Genomic DNA, 19,850 nt, shown 5'->3' with positions numbered 1-19,850 from the left:
TTCTGAAATCAGTTCTTAATGCCGGCTTTATGAATGTGTGTGTGTCTGATAATATTTATGTTTTTATGGTATCTATTAGATTTAATAATCTACCACACATATATGTGTATATGTATATATGCATATATGTGTATATATATGATTATGTATATATGTGTTTGTGTATACATGATGAGGTAAACATGAACATTTCTTAAAAATATAAGTATATATATGTACATATATATGTATATACATATATATGTACATATATAAGTATATATATATGTATATATATATATATATATATATGTATATATATATATATATATATATATAATGTACATATATATGTATATATATACATATATATATATATATATATATATATATATATATCATGAATGTGTGTGTGTCTGATAATATTCATGTTTTTATGGTATCTATTAGATTTAATAATCTACCACACATATATGTATATGTATATGCATATATGTGTATATATATGATTATGTATATATGTGTTTGTGTATATGTGTGCATATATGTTTATATGTGTATGTATATATATATATATGTACATATATATATATATATATATATATATATATATATATATATATAGTATATATATATATATATACATATATATGTACATATATAAGTATATATATATATATACATATAAACATATATGCACACATATACACAAACACATATATACATAATAAATGTAATAATAAACAGACATGATGAGGTAAACATGAACATTTTCTTAAAAATATAAGTATATATATACATATGTACATATATATATATATATATATATATATATATATATATATATATATATATATATATATATATATATATATATATATATATATATATATATATATATATATATATATATATATATATATATATATGTATGAATGTGTGTGTCTGATAATATTCATGTTTTTATGGTATCTATTAGATTTAACAATCTACCACACAGTCCAAAAAACCCATAAAATCTTAAAAGTACAAACTGTAGTTCTTTCCAAACAAGACGTGCTCAGAAAACGCGGTGGGAGTGAGCGCTCCTGTCGGCGCGGCTCCTCTCTGATGCCCGGATGTGAAAGCCTTTGTGCTGAAGCAGAAACACGCACAGCTGGATCCGTGCGGCCGTCCCCGCGTCACCTCCCGCAGACTGCGCCTTCTCCTCGGCCGCCTGACTTCCATAAGGTACCGCTCCACAAACACAGTCCGTTCACCGGGGAGAGCCGTGCTCCACCCCGGACAGAGAGGGAGAGATTCGGTTACTTCTGCTCCTCGTAGGACCTCGTTTTCCAGCCGGCTAGCCCGTTAGCTTCCCCGTTAGCATCCCGCGGTGCTGATTAGCCAGCTAATGCTAGCTAAGCTAATCAGCCTCTCAGGGATCAAAGGATGAGATCAGCTGTTCACTTTCTCTTTGTTTACTTTTGTGAAAACACATTTAAACACGTGTTGGTGCTTTTAAAAGTCTGTTTTTATGCTCATTATAATCTAATAATTAATATAATGTCAGGTTTTATTTTTAATTATATTTAAATTAAGCAAGAATCACACACATAATTATTATATATTTATTTATTTATTCTGTGGGTGTTTTTATTTAATTAAATTAATGTTTCTAATCTTATTCATTAAAACACATTATTATATATTATATTTATTTATTTATTCTGTGGGTGTTTTTATTTAATTTAATGTAATGTTTCTAATCTTATTCATTAAAACACATTATTATATATTATATTTATTTATTTATTCTGTGGGTGTTTTTATTTAATTAAATGTAATGTTCTTAATCTTATTCATTAAAACACATTATTATATATTATATTTATTTATTTTTATTCTGTGGGTGTTTTTATTTAATTAAATGTAATGTTCTTAATCTTATTCATTAAAACACATTATTAATAAGTATATATTCCTTAAACAGTCTAGTCTGTAATTAATATGAATTAAATACACTTAAAGTTAAATCAGACTTATTTTAATCACTTTTATAAGCTTGTGGGTGTTTTTATTTAATTAAATGTAATGTTCCTAATCTTATTCATTAAAACACATTATTAATAAGTATATACTTATTTTAATCTTTTATAAGCAGAATGTTTCTAATCTTATTCATTAAAAACATTATTAATAATAAACTTAAACAGTCTAGTCTGTAATAATATGAATTAAATACACTTAAAGTTAAATCAGACTGAATTTGTGCAGATTCTTTATGACTTTTACAGCTCAAGCTATTGTTTGAATAACAATGAAGAGCTCAGTGATGTAGTTTAAATAAATACCAGATTATTGACGCAATAATTGTTTTTCTGATATTGATATATCTCATAATGTGGTGAATGTATATCCGATCACATATGAATCAAGTTTATTGTGTCCAAAAGCTGCGAATCAAAACCTTCCAAAGCTCATTTTTAAGTATATTTTGATTTGAAACATTAATTCAGATGACACAGTTTAGTTAAATTATGAAATACTTTATCATATCCAGATGAAATAGTTATTCACGTCTAAATCCTGACTGATCGTGATCAGAACGACAGCGAGCACTTCTCAGATAGGAGTCAAAGTTTCTGCTTTTTCTTCCCTGAAAGTTCAGGTTTTATTTAATAGAAGAAGTTTAATAGTCATAAAGTTGAGGTCTGAGATGAAACATCATATATCAATAATGATTAAAGTCAATAAATGATTATTTACAATTATCACCTAACATAAAAACCTGGCTTTAAAGTTGTTACAAATAACATCAGGTTACTAGTTTTTTATATATATTGTCCTAATACAACAGGGTTTTGCAACAAAAAGTAGTTTGTAGTCCTGTTTGCTATTTAAGAAGAAACACAATAAAATGAAACATTAAACTATATTATATGTGGAGGATGAATCAAGTAGACTCAACCAGAGGAGAGAAACTGCTCAAAAGTCTGCACATATGTGTATATATGTATACATATATATATATATATATATATATAATGTGTATATATGTATACGCATATGTGTATATATATATGTGTGTATATATGTATACGTATATATGTGTATATGTATATATAGGGTTATATGTTTATGCATATGTGTACATATTTATTTATATATATGTACATGTGTATATATGTGTTTGTGTATATGTGTATGTATATACATATCTATATATGTTTATATGTATACTCATAAATGTGTATGTATATGTGTGTATGTATATATAAGTGTGTATATATATATATATATATATATATATATATACTTATATCTTTAAGAAATTTTCATGTTTACCTCATCGTGTGTGTGTGTGTGTGTGTGTGTGTGTGTGTGTGTGTGTGTGTGTGTGTGTGTGTGTGTGTGTGTGTGTGCAGCACTAATGAGATTTAGAGTGGACTCGGCCCCGTCTGCAGGTCAGAGTTCAACACGACTGAAAGAGAGTTTCTGTTTAGTTTATCTGTCTGTGGTTCTCTGTCTGTGGTTCTCTGTCTGTGGTTATCTGTCTGTGGTTCTCTGTCTGTGGTTCTCTGTCTGTGGTTCTCTGTCTGTGGTTCTCTGTCTGTGGTTCTCTGTTTGGATATCACACTGTTTCTGCTTTAAACACAGTTAGAGGAAACATCAGATTAGAACCACGTGGCTGATATAAAAACACATTTGTCATATTTTGCTGACTTCCTGTTTTGCGTTTAAATCGATTATGATGTCAAATTGTTACACATCTAGAACAATACAGTTTAAGATATGTTATTTTGCTTTAAGTGATGTTGGTAATCAGGATGTTCATGTTTTAAAAAAAGAATGAAACGCTATAAAGATCACCACGAACGCCACCACTGACAGCGTTGTACTTTTCCACTTGTAGAAGTTAAACGCATCAGACAGAAAACTCAAACCTCCCGACCTCGTTTCCTGACTTTGCTCCAAAACAACGTTTCAGACTTGTCAGCTGTTCACATAAACACAGAAAAAGGCGAGTCCCTTTTTTATTTTGGAAAGTCGTCTTTCGGTCCCAAAACTGTTGTTATCAAAGGATGTGAGGCTCGTCTGGTTCTCAAAGCTGCAATCAGAGGGTTTTATATTCTGGACGGTTTTAGTTCTGCGGTCGTCGCCACGCGGTCTGAAAACGACTCCTCAGCTCTCTGAACATCACGAGACTCTGAAGGGAGGGTTGTTGCTTTTCAAAAACATAAAGAAGCCTCTTCAGAATGTGTTTTAATCAGTGTGACTGTTAGATTTAATCTCTTCTTCACACCTTCGTCCTTCATTGATGACTGTAGGAAGAAGAGCTCAGGTCAACATGTGTTTTATTCCAGAGAAACTTACTTTAAAGTGGACGTCTGGCTTCAAACTAGTGGAGCAACGGATCATAAAACCCACCGATCGGATCAGGACAAAAGAAAAAAGGCAGAAAATATAACTTTTAAGGATTATTGGTCATTGTTGATCCATATTGTCTGATCCAGATCCCTTTGTTGTTTGATTATAGCAGCTGATCTACAAGAATCCAGAATATTTTATATTATTGTCACGTTCCAAAAATCATATTCAACGTGTTATACTAACGTGTAAATGTTATCCTTTTACTTTGTTTTAGTAATTTAGTGTTTTTTTCTTCATAAAAACACACAATTCAAATGATAAAGAAATAGAATATTGTATTTTTATTGATTAAATCAGATCTAGTCGTTAGTAGTTTAATGATGTATTATAATCTTAGAGCTAGTGTTAGGAAGTTAAACATCATAATTCATCTCTAATATCTATTTTATATTAATGTGAAAACATCTTCAAACTACTGGATTTATTCTAGTTCATCACCAACACTACATTTTACAGATTACATGTGAATGCATCATGATAACGTCATAATTTACCTTCAGACAATACTCATTTTCACTGAACAGAGCCTGAACGCATCATAATGTAACTGAACCTCCTCCTGTTAGCGGTGCTGCTAACGTTACTAGCTCTCCTCCTGTTGATTTAAACACAGATTGGTTGTTTACAATGTAACATTATCAGAGATCAGAGACTAGAAAAGCATAAACGACGTCCTGATCTCATATTTTACTGAATATTGGAGGATAACGATCGTCAGTGAAACTTTATTTAACACTGTGATGGTTAACGTTAAACTGTGGTATTAATCCATGAGGGGTCCGTAACACCTCTAAAATACTACATCAATATGACAAAAGTCATTTTTTACCTTGTGTTTATTCCATATTTATTTGTTGAATTAGCAGGACACATGTTATATTATGATACTTATTGTTATTGTGAATGAAATTAGCTCTATTGATAGAAGATTCTGACATTAAGGCCCTGCCCTACTGTGGACTTGACGCACCCTGAACACATCTGAACACATCTGGATCTTATTGTAGTTAAAACACCTAAAGACGGAAAAGATCTGAGTGGACTCTCGTCAGAAAGTCAGAAACTTTAAAGTGTTTGCAGCTTGTGAGTCTAGTAAAAACAAAGCAACATGACGACCACTAAAGTTGAGTTTTGTCCAGTTTCTTCCTGATTAAACAACTGAATCAATAATGCAGTCATCCTGGATTTCTGTCAGGGATCTGCTATGATTTTGCAGCTCTATTAGAAACATAATCTTAATATTCTCGGTGTAATTTGACTTAACGTAGTAAGGTCACGTTGGCATGCTGCGTCTTTAAATCCAGGCGTGAGTCACGCTGCTCTCTGATTAGTCCTGATTATGCCGCCGTTTGTTGCCTTTCATCACCACAGCTTTGACAGTTTAAAACCTGCAGTATTACGTTCAGCCTTTTGTTCGTCGTCCCTCAGAGTTTCCTCTTTATTCTCCCAGCAGCAGTTTGTCATCTCAGTTTGGAAAAAGAAAGTTCTCTTCTCAGTTTACTGCGGATACTCCCTGTGTTTTATTCCAGCTGGTCATATCTCTGCAACAGTTAAACCCCAAAGTGTTTCGTCTTTGTCATAATTATGGATATATTTCTGCTTCATAGAAGGTTAAAAAAAAAAGGTGTCATGGCTTCAGTGATTCAGTTTTTATCAAAGAATCTATCGACGGATTCTCTTGAAGTCCAGAAACGTTAAAAAACGTACAAAAACCATAAACTGTATGTGAGAAGTGGACGTAGTCATGGTGACGTCTCTCATTGGTTTATGGATTGATGTAATGAAGCCTTGAGTTCAGCAATTTGTAGTTTGACTGCTGCCATTTTGGTTTTTTTGCAACCAGTGAGCAGGAAGTGACCATATCTGGACTGAGGAGGAGTGACGTAGAGACGCCGTCTACGTCTCTGGTGTCGACCTGTCAATCAGTGTGTAGCCCCGCCCTAAAGCATCCCCTGCTTTATGGTCTGTTTGACTCTAAATGGAGCATCATTTACTAAATGAACATCATGCTGTATTGAAGAAGACTTGAAACTAGAGATTGAGACCATAAACTCATGTTTACAATGTTTACTGAGGGAATAAATCAAGAGAGAAGTAGAGTCATTTTCTCATAGACTTCTATACAACCAGAGGAGTCGCCCCCTGGTGGACAGCAGAGAGAATGCAAGTTTAGGACATGAAGCATTGACTTCACTCCGCTGAACTGGATGTTGCTACATGACAGTTATTTTTTCATGTAAATTTGAAAGTTGTCTCTTATAACGTCCATACGAGTGTTGTAGTCTAACGTGTGTTGTTGTCTGCAGCTGGTGGTGAGGCTGACGATGACGGTGTGAAGATGGAGGCTCCTGAATACCTGGACCTGGATGAGATCGACTTCTCCGATGATTCAGTGGTCAGTCGTCATTTAAAGACACTAACAGCTGCTAACTGCACTAACCTTAGAGAGTCAAGATACCTGGAATATTCAAGGTGGAAACTTTCTGTGGGAGTTAATGTAAAATAACAGGAATGAAATGTAAGTTTTAATGTGTGTTTAAGATTCAAGATGTGCAGTCGTGTGAAATGCTTTTGATGGGAGGCTCCATAAGAGAAAGACAATAATTAAAAGTATAGAAAGACATAAAATATATGATTTAATTAGGGAGGGGTATCAGCTTTTATTGATACTATTCTTATCGATGCTGCTTTCTGGTTTCTTTATCAATACCCTTATCGATTTTTAGACAATTAAGTAAAGAATCAATATTCTTTATCATTCTTGAATGTAAAAGAAATGGTCTTTCTTGAGCAGAAATACAAGAAGTTCCAACATCTTTAAAATATATTCTCAGCCAATCAATGATCTCATTGATTATCTTTCATTGATGATCCTGTTGTTCTGATCAAACTAACGTTACCTGCAGTGGACGAGGATGGACGGCTGATCTCCAATCAGTAGAACACTGATCATTTATGATCTGTTACTTTAACTCTGAACTTTATCAATACTGCAGGTTTTATTCATTTAGAACCAAGTTTGGACGGGGCATCCCTAGATTTAATACACTAAATATATTTACAATATAGAAGCAATGAAAATATCCATCTAAGAAAAATCCAATAAAAAAGGTTGTTTGAACTTGATTTTCAGGTTTCAGAACTGACATTTTAATATTTCTTAAAGTAAATAGTAGAAACACTTCCTTTAGTTGAAACATAAATATAAGATTCTAACCTTCATGTTATTAATTAATATCTAAATATAACTTCAACTCTCTCGTCCTGCAGTATTCTGTGACGTCTCTGAAGAGCATCCCAGAGTTGTCCAGGAGGAGCGATGGCCAGGCCGAGGACAGACCAGGTAACCACGTATTATACAAGTGTTTTTTAATGACCTTTGACCTTTTATGTCACAAGGAGAAAAAGACTCACTGAGATTAGAAATGTCCTTTTTCAAGAAGGGGCCTGACGGAGACGGGCAGCAGCACAAATAACACGGTTACAGACATAAAATCAAACATATGAACTATTCAAAATGAACAAAATTACAGAATTATTGGACATCAAAATACTTTTTTTAGTACGATGTAGCTCAGATGTAAGACTTTAAGTCCCAAAGAGGCTGTAAGATATTTTATTGAGTTTCCTTTTAGTGAAATGCTCCGAGTGAATTTGAGTTCCCTCTGGTAAACAGTTGTGATGAATATGTCTTGGGCTTTTATTGTGAAGGGTAATAGGGTAAGGAGTGGATCTGGTCTGAGCTGCCTTTTGTCAAGGTTGAAAGGAGTAGTAAAGTTTTGATTCAGACCACAGAGCCTTTGTGTAGATATACACTATAGTGTCCACTTTAATATGTCCGTTCTGCACAATGTGATCGGTTGATGCTTTTATTTGTAATGTAATGTATTTGAGATGCAAAAGTTCAGAAAAATTGTCTTTTTTTCATTCTGTGTGAAAGTATTCATGAACAGTTAGAAAAAAGAGATATTGACGTGCACGAAAAACTAATCTGAAACTAAATGAATGTATACAAAGTGTACTCTTCAATGAAGTTTTTAAATAGTAATATATCTAATTAAATCTCTGAATGTAAACTACATTATTTAACCTCCTCTGATCTCCTGTCACGCCTCCTCCTCTTCTCGCAGCTCCAGCCATCAACTGGAGTCGCAGCGTTTCCTCCCACGGCGGCGGGGGGATCAAACCCACGGGGCTCGCCGAGGCCCACAGTAAGTTCCGGCCGGTGAAGAGGGTCTCTCCTCTGAAGCACCAGCCGGAGACCACCGACTCCGACTCGGACGGTAAAGTCCAGGAGGCGGGGGAGGCCGGTAAGGATGAGTCCGGCTCCGACAAACCGAGTCAAGCCTCCAGCTCCTCCGACGGGCCGGGGGGGAAGGCCAAGGGGCTGAACGGCAGCGGTGGCAGTGGAGGAGGAGGAGGAGGAGGAACCAACGCCCAGGCTCTGTTCGGGGAGCTGGAGCACTACGACCTGGACATGGACGAGATCCTGGACGTGCCGTACATAAAGTCCAGTCAGCAGATGTCCACGCTGCCACGCGTACCACACGACAAGCGCTCGGTGACAGGGAGCAACCTGGGAGGAGGCACCCTGGAGAGGAGCCGCGGAGGAGGAGGAGGGGAGGAGGAGGAGGAGGAGGAGGAGGGGAGGAGGGGGCTGAAGAGCTCGGCGTTGCCCCACAGCGAGCCTCTGAGCCTGGGCAGCGGCAGCTCTCAGACTCAGGTATTCTTTAATACTCCTTATCTGAATCATCTACAGTCCACAGAGACCCGAGGGAGAAACGGGATCTCTGGACTGAGTTTAATGGAATATACATCTGGCCTTCAGAGTAAAAGCATGAGATAAAAATTCTGCTGGTAGGAAAAAAAGGCTTTTAATTACTTTTTACATTAATTTACAATATTTAATTGTCAGAAAAGCTGAATGAAGACAAAGAGATTGAAAATATAAAAATAAAAACATACACAATATAAAAACATACAAAATATAAAAACATACAAAAGATAAAAACATACAAAAGATAAAAAATTAAAACATACAAAAGATGAAAATAAAAAAATTGTAAAAGATAAAAATAAAAACATACAAAAGATGAAAATTAAAATATGAAAAATAAAAACATATAAAAATAAAAACACGTAAAAAATATAAATACCAAAATATATAAATAAATACATACAAAATATGAAAATAAAAACATGTAAAAAATATAAATAAAAAAATATGAAAAATAAAAATAAAAATATACAAAAGATGAAAATCAAAACATCTAAAAAATAAAAATATGAAAATAAAAAAATTGTAAAAATTAATAAATAAAAACATACAAAAGATAATAATGAAAACATACAAAAGATAAAAATAAAAACATGTAAAAGATAAAAATATGAAAATAAAAACATACAAAAGATGAAATAAAAACATACAAAAGATAAAAATAAAAACATACAAAAGATCAAAATAAAAACACGTAAAAAATATAAACAAAAACACACAAAAGATCAAAATAAAAACATACAATTTTTTTTTTTTAATTCCTCATTAAATCATCTGTATTCGTGTGTTTCCTGCAGTACTGTGTTCTGTCTCCGGTGAAGTGGTCCGACCTGAGGAAGTCCAAGTCCATGGATCCAGACCTCCACCACCTCCACCGCCCCCCAGCTGGAGGAGGCTACCAGTCGGAGTTGCTCTCCTCTGGACTCCTCAGCTGCTCCTCCTCCATCTCCTCTTTCTCTGATGCAGGTAGGACCTGAAGATACTGTCCACCTTTCTTCTTCTGTGTTTCACCCTCTCTTGGTCCATATAAGTGGTGGTGAAATAAAGTTTTACTGACGATCGTTATCCTCCAATATTCAGTAAAATATGAGATCAGGACTTCATTTATGCTTTTCTAGTCTCTGATCTCTGATAGTGTTACATTGTTAACAACAGGAGGAGAGCTAGTAACGTTAGCAGCACCGCTAACGGCATAAAAACACAATTAAGGATCTAAAAGTTATATTCATTCCCTTTTTTTCTTTTGTGCTGATCCGAACCCTCAGTTTTATGACCCATAGCTCCTCTAGTTTATATAATGTGACTTGTTTAAACTTCTTCCAGACAAGCTGCTGTCGGCTCGAGTCTACCCAGACTCCCAGAGCCAGAGGCCGGGCGTGGAGCCTCCAGGAGGCCCGGGGATGATGTTCCCCATGCCGGGCTGCAGCGTGGGCAGGCAGGACGCCTCCAAGACCTGGGCTCCTGGACCAGGAGGAGGAAACGGAGGCAGCAGCAGTGGGCCGAGGGGGTTCGGAGGAGGAGGAGGAGGAGAGGTGGACGAGGAGACCAAGAAGAACCAGAACATCATCAACATCGTCAGAGAGGGACAGATGTCTCTACTGGTGAGTGAAGGTTCCTCATGCTGACCAACAGAGGAGAATCATAACATCTGATGTTTGTTCTCTCTCCTCCTCTTTCTCCTCCTCCTCCTCCTGTAGCCTCACCTGGCGGCAGACAACCTGGAGCTGATCCGAGACCCGGACGGGAACAACCTGCTGCACATCTCGGCCTGTCAGGGTCACGCCGACTGTCTGCAGCATCTCACCTCTCTGATGGGGGAGGACGGCCTCAACGAACGCAACAACCAGCAGCTCACCCCCGCTGGTCTGGGAGTCAAGGTCTGTGTCTGTGTCTGTGTCTGTGTCTGTGTGTGTGTGTGTGTGTGTGTCTGTGTCTGTGTGTGTGTGTGTGTCTTATATGTTTACTACCAAAGTGACGTGTTCACTTTAAGGTGTAGTGTTCAGTAGGGATGTCACAACATGATATTTTGATATGGCCATAAAACCAAGCAATCCCATGAATGACAACAGAAGGCAGCAAGTAGTAAGAACAAGTCTAAACATGTAAAATATGAGGATAAAAACATGGACAAGATAAGAAAGAAATATGTAAAAAGATAGGAATCAAACATGTAAGTGTGTGTGTGTGTGTTTACTGCCAAAATGACATGTTCTCAAGATGGCAGTTGCAGATGTTATCTCCTTAGTTGTGCTGTGAAAAGTCATCTGCAACCAACAGCTGAATAAATGTGAACTTTTAGCACAGCGCTCAGCCAAAGAGCCTCCTACAGTCACATACCTGTAGAAAATGTTAGAAAAGAAATGTCAAGCTTGTACATTTTCAGTTTTAGTTGACAGTTTTTAAAATAATGTACCAGAGCTGGTTGATATTTTAAGCTATAATAACATAAGTGTTTGATTCAACCCTTTTGATTTGTATGATCAAACCAGCGTGATCATCCTAGTAAACTAATCTGAACACTGAGGTGGTGAAATCAGATTTGGAAATTATTATTTTATTATTTTGCATGCCAGGATATATATTGTAATTATTCATACACCTGAACTACATTTTTTCCCTGAAATATAGTTTGAGACAGCAGTTTTTTAATTATTCATTTTATTTATTCATTTTTTTCATATTTTTTATTCTTTATTTTATTACATTTAATTTAATTACATTTTTTATATTTTAATTTTTTTTTGTTTTTATTGTATTTCATTTTATTTTATTGACAGACTGAGCGACTTACTGAATTAATGTCAAATTTCCGATCACTATTTACTGTAAGGTCGCTTTTATTTTGAAACTGGTTCTTTTGCTCTCTTGCCGTAATGCCTAGTATAAACACGAAACAACATTCGTCTTTTTCTAAGTTCAGTCTGACTTCTGCCATCTCTGTTTCTGAGCCCAGATGTGACAGTTGCTATTTGTACTCTGTTTGCAATCAAGTCTTTTCTAAATCTCACGTAGGACAAGCCGATTAAATCAAATATATTGAATGTATTGCCAAAACCTATAAGGCCACTATGGTATGAAGATTCTAAAAACAGAAAACATCTGTACGGACTTGCAGAGATTTGATTGGCTGTTTGCCGTCGGTCAGTGAGTTCATAAACCGTTAAGCTGAAAGTTTCTGATCATAAAAAAACCTTCACAGTGTTGTTTTTGGCAGCAGGACGTTCAAAAGTCGGTCCTGTGTTGTTTTCACTGCTGATGCTGGAAACGAGGCTCTTGATTGGCTGCCAAACAGGAAGTGTGTAATCTTGTTTATTCACTGTGTGTGTGTGTGTGTGTGTGTGTGTGTGTGTGTGTGTGTGTGTGTGTGTGTGTGTGTGTGTGTGTGTGTGTGTGTGTGTGTGTGTGTGTTGCAGAACGGTCATCTGGAGTGTGTGAGGTGGATGGTGAGTGAGACGGAGGCCATCGCTGAGCTGAGCTGCACCAGAGAACATCCCAGTCTGATCCACTACGCTGCCCGCTATGGACAGGTAACACACACACACACACACACACACACACATAAATACAAATACACACCAACAACCTTCAATATCCAGCAGTCCTGGAAATCTTAAAATGTGTTTTAACCATGGATGCATCTTCTACTCACACAAGCTCAGTCTGTGGAGGTTTCTTTATAAAATAAACTCTGTAAATTCTCCTTAAGTTCGATTTGTTTTTAACTTTTTGCATAAATTCTAAATAAACAGTAATATTAAGTCCATCTGCTGGTCGTGAACTTTAAAGAGGTCATCTCTAGATGTGTAAAAGCAATAATTCAAGATGATATTTGTCAGTTCACCTTCCTCCTCTTCCTCCTCCTCCTCCTCCTCCTCCCCTAAAACATTCCCAGGCTGATCTCATTCAGCCTTGGTAGCTAAAACTATGAAAAATATGTCCACAAAATCATGAAACAGGAAGTAAAAAGAACACACTGGGCCTGTCGTTTACTTTTGTCCTTCTCATTAAATACCCAGCATGCACCAGTGTTTGGGAACAGAGTGCAATGACTGCGTTCACAACCCGCCACAGTTTGACTTAATGTTGATTTGTGAAAATCCACAATACAGAAGATAAACCCTTTTATTGAAGTGAAGACAAGGCTCACTGTTTATGTCTGTGATAAATACATTTATCATATTAAATACTCATATATTGTGCTTTCTTTGTGTCCATATATATATATATATTTCTGGTTTATTTGTGTGTAAAAACTTCTCCGTGTGTCTTTCCGTCCGTCCCTGCAGGAGAAGGTGTTGTTGTGGTTGCTTCAGTTCATGCAGGAGCAGGCCATCTCTCTGGACGAAGTCGACCAGAACGGAAACACCGCCGTCCACGTGGCGGCTCAGTACGGACACCTCACCTGCATACAGGTGTGTCACCTAGTTCACCTACAGATCAACGATGCAGAACTCCATTTAAAACCAACTTATAATGATGAATCTCTAGTTTATTATAAATGTGAAGCTCTTGTTTCCTGCAGTGGAAGCAGAGTGCTTTTATTCCAGGAGAGGCGGATGTTATCAGTCCTGTCTGCTTCCTGTTGGCAGGCCGGGCCGACAATCAGAACACTTGTACTTCATGTTCTTTATCTTTAAAAAAGCAGCTTTATTCTGTGCTGTTAAAGTTCTAACAGAAGAGTTTATCATTTAGAAAAATTAAAGAAATGATCTTTTCCCCAAGGAGCCAGATCTCAGATCAGTACTGGTTTCTCATCTCTGTGTCTCTGTGTCCAGACTCTGGTGGAGTACGGCTCCAACGTGACGGGGCAGAACCAGCAGGGGGAGCGGCCTTCCCAGAGTGCCGAGCGGCAGGGACACACCACCTGCGCTCGGTACCTGGTCGTCGTGGAGACCTGCATGTCGTTGGCCTCGCAGGTCGTCAAACTCACCAAACAGCTCAACGAGTAAGTGACAGATTGAATGTGTTTCTGTCAGTTATTGTTGTTCTGACAGTTAATATTTTCATCGCCAGTATTTTTAAAGATTTCACAATATTGTTGCATTAATATTATTATTATTAATATTTCCATATGTTGATTTAGTTAATCTTTGCTCACTTTCTTGCTGCTTTGTCCTTGGGTGGAAATCTCAAGTCTACTTGAGGCTAAAATAAACATATTTTTTTGTGATTTAATTGCAAAAAAAAAAAAGGATTCTGAAATAATAAAATAATGATGCAGATTTGTATAAAGTCTGACTTCATGCTTGTTTTTGAATCAGTTTGGAAGATCAGGACTATGCTAAGCTAACACTGCAGCTGCTCTATCAACAAGCAAAAAAACGTCTATTTGTTTTAGATTTACCTCAATTATTTATTTATAATTTATACAATCACCTCTGAGGTACTATCGTAGAGCTCTGATTGGCTGTCCACAATTTCCAAAAAAAAAAAGAGTTAATGCTGTTGTTTGTTATGCAGACAGGCATCAGAGAGGATGACTCTCCAGAAACAGCTGCAGAGACTGATGGACCCCAACAAGGCTGAGGGGACACCGTCCAGATCACCCAGGTAACACACACACACACACACACACACACACACACACACACACACATACATGTAGAAACTCTCCATCCTGATATCTTCCAACCAAAACTACGTCTCCCGAAATCGCAACAGTGATTCAGTCAAAGCTTCACAGATTTTTTGTCACATGACTGTTGGTCTCAGATGAATCAAACATGACTTCATAGTTTCACTGAGGAGCTCAGAATTTAATGTTTTTTACAGAATCTGTTTCGAGTTAACGGTTTATTTGGGGCAACATTTTAAAACGAGACATGTAGAATAAAATGTTTTTGATAAAATATCACAATTTAACGCTTAGTTTCCGATGTGTTTTATTCTGGAAGCGTTCGTCACACACGATGTGTTCAAGGACCGTCGGAAAGATGAAAAATTGATGATTATGTACAGCTTCTGGCTGTGATAAACGGTGTAGTTTTGAGGTTCAGAGGGTTAAATTCACCACCTGAACCGGCTCTCAAGTATGGCACTAGTACTACAGCAGTTTTCAAATGTTTTACATTTTTAATTATAATTATTTGATTTAATAATAATTATTATTATTATTATTATTATTATTATTATTATTATTATATTATTATAAATAGTGATATGAGTTTGTAATAAAGCAGTATTTGTAGTCATAGTAATGATTAAAGCCATCAACAGCATACAAAGGATCCTGACTGTCTGTCTCTCTGGACTCCAGCTCCCATCAGCCCTCGGTGGAGGCGTGGCCAGAGATGATGTTGACGGCGGAGGCGACTCCCGGCGACGGTTGGTTGGTCCGTCAGGGCGGAGTCGGCCCGGACCCGGTGCTGCGTCAGCTGCTGGGGAAGGACATGTCGGACTCTCTGTGTCCGCGGGACAGGCTGCCCCCGGCGGGCGGCACGGGGGCCTCAGCGGCCTCGGGGCCCCGGGGCCCGCAGGACCGGGCTGGTGGAGCGGAGGGAGCTCAAACTGGCGAGACTCAAGCAGATCATGCAGCGATCGCTGAGCGAGTCGGATTCTGACGGCTATCCACCGGAGGACGGGAAAAATCAAGGAGCCTCGGCGTCGAACACACTGCGACCTGATAGGCCGACCCACCTGCCAATCACAGAGGAGGAGCCGGCGTCAAACCTGATGATGAAGAACAACCCCCCCTCCTCCTCCTCCTGCTCCACAGCCGAGAGGAAGCTGGCGTTTTCTCTCAGCGGGTCAAAGTCAGCTGACAGCGTCGGTTACAACCCCTCCCCGACCTCCAGCGACCCCGAGGCCGCCGACGGTAAAACGCCAGACGACCTCCACGACGGAGCCGCTGGCGCCAACGGCCAGAAAGCCGCCACCAGCCCCAAGAGCGCCCTGAAGTCGCCGTCGTCTCGCAGGAAGACGTCCCAGAACCTCAAACTGAGGGTCACCTTCGACGAGCAGGTGCACAAGAGCTCCAATCAGGAGGCGGAGCAGAGCAAAGTGCATCATGGGAAGGAGAGGACTCCGACAGGGAGCTCTGAGAGCAAGCGTCCGTTCGGGGCGTTCCGCTCCATCATGGAGACGCTGAGCGGAAACACCAACCACAACAACAACAGTCAGCCCGGATCCACCGCCGTCAACTCACCGGGCAGGAAGTCAGAGAGTAGAGGAGGAGGGGGCGGGGCCAAGGTGAAGAGCAAAACCAGTAACGTTTAACCAAACCAGTGCCTACTGGAGGACAACCAGCACAACACAGAGCAGACAACATGAGGAATTTATATCTGATGGTAGCAGAGAAAATATTCATCGAGGATAAAAGAATATAAAAAAATACCCAAAATATAAACAAACAAACAATCAATCAAGTTTTATTTATATATTTATATATAGCACCTTTTCAAACAATTCAAAGGCTTTTTAAATGATTGACAAGACGAAAATGGAGAGAAGATGAAGAAACCAATGTACCAAATTAAGATAAATATACAAATAAATAAATAAATAAAATATGTATGATTAAAAATGGTTTTAGAGCAAAATAATAAATAAAATCTACGTAAATTCGCTTTACATTGAATGAAAAGACGACTTTTATTTAATGTGTCAGCTCCAAAAAATAAAAGGTCATTTTATGAATTTCAAGTACTTTAACAGTTACATTTTTACCAATATTTCCTCACACTTCTCTGTTTTTATACCATAAAGTTCCTCATGTTTTCTGCCTCTGACGTTTGACTTTTGATGTTTTTTCAACAGTTGAATGACTGAAAGACAAAAACAGAAACTCCGTTTTCTTGTTGACTTTTATTTGATGACGTTATTCAGAGACATTAATCACTACACAGTGAGGGAGAACAACCTGTGTGTCTAAAGCAATTCTTTTTATTGACTGACTGAAGGAAAAGTCTTCACATAATTAATAACTTTCACATGTTTTTTTATATTTTTGTCACTTTAAGTGTTATTCTGTTAATCGGTCTGTTAAAACAAATCTCTCTAAATGGAGATAAACGTTTCTCTGCCACTCTGTTACTGAACTACACTAAAGATTAAGTATTAATATTTATGTTTATGCACACAGTTTTATGATTATAAAAAAAAAAGTGGTTAAAATCATGCACGTGGTTAACGTGCACCAGCACAACGAATCGTTTTAAAACCACTGAGTATATGAAGTATTTAATTTGTTTGTTTTTTTTGCATCATAATCCAGCACATTTTGTTTTTCTGTTATTATCTATGCAGTATTGTCGGCATGAAGTAGAGTTTAGCTGAGTGACGTGTTTGAGAAAGGAGACGGAGGCGGTTCATCTGATGATCTCATCCAATGTTTCATCAGACAAAACAGCGTCTGGAATCAATGTATGCGTTAAAATATAGTAACAACATTTCACATGTTTACAGATGAATTCAAGTCCAGTGTGTCAGAACTCTGTGAGACATTCAGGGCCCTCCCTGCAGTATTAATAAACCTTTTATACTAAATAAATAGCTGCTTTTAACTGACCCTCACAATAAAAGCCCCTTGATGTTTTGCTATTTACAAGCTTTTATTTTGAAACAGCAAAATGGGGAAACATTGTGTTTTCATCAGCAGTTACTGAGGAACTTCTGTGTGAACATTCAAGTGACAGACAATTTTTTAATTTGATATTTCATATATCAAAAATTGCTTCTACATGAAAATCTGTAATTTTCTGGAGACACTGAAGCCTCACCAGCACCCCCAAGAGGCAGCAGTGTGCATTACACCCCACAGTTTACCAGGACAGACGTTTCTGGGGATGAATATGTTAATGTGTTTTTCCTGAAGGGTTTTATTTGATAAGAATCATCCAGCAAGAAAATCAACGTCTAGTTTTATGTAAATCTGTCCAGAAGTTTTATCTCTGTCAAAGAAAACTGAAAGTTGTTCATAAGATTCAATCATTTGATCTGTTTCATGTCTGTGTTCAGGTTTTAAAGCCACTAAATCAAGATTCCACTTCCTGTTTTAACTTTTATTATGTGAAAACACTCCTGATAATAGTGTTTCAGATTTCAGCTTCAGCTCTCTTATTTTGTAGCTTTTTGAGAAAAACTGGATTAAATCTGTTCATGTTTTTTTGTTTACGTTGATACAAATATTGTTTCTGATTCAGCAGAAGTTTTTCTGTCACATTCCTGAATGTTTCTACATTTGCAGTTTTTAATGAGAGAGATTCTGATCTGTCATTTCTACTCTCAGACTTTTATTTTGAAGGTTTACAAACTGGATGGTTTATGTTTTTGATCTTTTGTTAAATGAACAGTCCAACATTTAAGCGTCAGAGGAGAAGACGATGAGCAGCTTCATAGCTGGCACAAAAAACATCTGGCAATTCTTTTTTTTACAAAGATGGCTTCAATTGTTTTACAGTGAGAGGAAGTGGAGACACGTCCATCTATACAGTCTATCTACTGATTCAATAAAACTTTATTGAAGTAATTGTTGAAGGAACCGGTTCAGTTTTGATCAGAGGTGGAACGTTTGTCCCGAGCAGAAGATTATGATTATGACGGACACACAGAGATATCAAACCTCCTGCTTCAGTGTTTCCTTCCATGTTGAACTGCTCCTTTAACAGCCAGTTAAACCAACTGGTGACAACTCAACTCCCAGTGATTCCAGTCAGCAGTTAACAAGTCAACAATTAAAGTTTGAGAAACATTTTATTTTACGGGTCTGTCATTTTTCACAAATGTTTCCTGGAAAAAACTTATTTTGTTTCCTATTAAACAGAAAATATAGTTGATGCTTAATTGGTAAATTTCCACTTAATTAGTTCCAATTAATAACTTAACATTTTACATTTTATTTTTTTTATTTTAATAATTTTTGGGGGGCAAAATCTTGGGGCAAGTAAATAATAAATCAACATATTTAAATAAAACATTTTCCACTAATAAATAGATATGAATAATTATTTACTTGGTTTCAACAAGTATTTCTAAACTCAAAATAATATATTAAAAAAAATAGTTTATTAGTTATTTCCCAGATTAATTAATATTAAATTACAGACTCGTAAAATAAAGTGTCACCAAAAGTTTTCAATTTTTTTTTTTCTTGAAATAGAAAACGTCCTTTTGACTGAAATAATCCCTCTCTGTCGTTCTTCTGTCGTTTGATTCTTAAATGTATTTAATCTGAAGGTTCCTCGTCGTTCCCTCGTCTCCTCAGGATGAAGGACGGCTCCTCCTCCTCCTCAGAGGAGACGGACTGAACTCTTCTCTGTTTTTAATGAACTCTTGATGGACGTTGACTCTCGAACACTTAAAGAGACGAGTATCAGAGAATGTTGCAGGCTGATCTGAGTTCAGTGTTTTCTACCCGACAGACGGCTGCTCTTCTGTTGAAGCTGTAAAGACAAATAAAGTTTTGAATAAGAGATTCAGGATCTTTCTGGTGTTTTTTTGCATGTTGTAACGTCATTATCAGTTCTTTTTCAGGACTTCATTCTCTCTCCTGTGTTTATTACACAACATTCATATTTAACCTGTTTGCTTTAAATACGTTATACTTTACTTTTTTAACCATTTACAAAAAAAACTGCTCTTAATGGATTTCTTTTTCCTCCAAAAAGACATCCATCTTTATTTTTCTTATTGATTTAGTTAGTTAGTTAGTTAGTTTATTTATTAATTAATTTAGTTAGTTACA

At 36.9% G+C, this 19,850-nt stretch overlaps 1 protein-coding gene across 1 annotated transcript; it reads left to right on the top strand.

The window, feature by feature from the left end:
• Positions 1-1,109: 1,109 nt before the first annotated feature.
• On the top strand, positions 1,110-18,862 carry sncaip (synuclein, alpha interacting protein). Its single transcript, XM_054611504.1, is given in 13 exon segments — positions 1,110-1,209; positions 6,699-6,787; positions 7,663-7,735; positions 8,523-9,115; positions 9,967-10,135; positions 10,493-10,770; positions 10,867-11,046; positions 12,583-12,696; positions 13,456-13,581; positions 13,945-14,114; positions 14,630-14,719; positions 15,426-15,605; positions 15,607-18,862. Coding segments are annotated over 12 exon segments (2,808 nt in total). The 5' UTR covers positions 1,110-1,209; positions 6,699-6,730; the 3' UTR covers positions 16,385-18,862.
• Positions 18,863-19,850: the final 988 nt, after the last annotated feature.

The sequence above is a fragment of the Anoplopoma fimbria genome, chromosome 13, assembly GCF_027596085.1.
Source record: "Anoplopoma fimbria isolate UVic2021 breed Golden Eagle Sablefish chromosome 13, Afim_UVic_2022, whole genome shotgun sequence".
In the NCBI taxonomy this organism is placed as follows: Eukaryota; Metazoa; Chordata; class Actinopteri; order Perciformes; family Anoplopomatidae; genus Anoplopoma; species Anoplopoma fimbria.
This window is presented reverse-complemented; position numbering and strand designations above follow the sequence as displayed.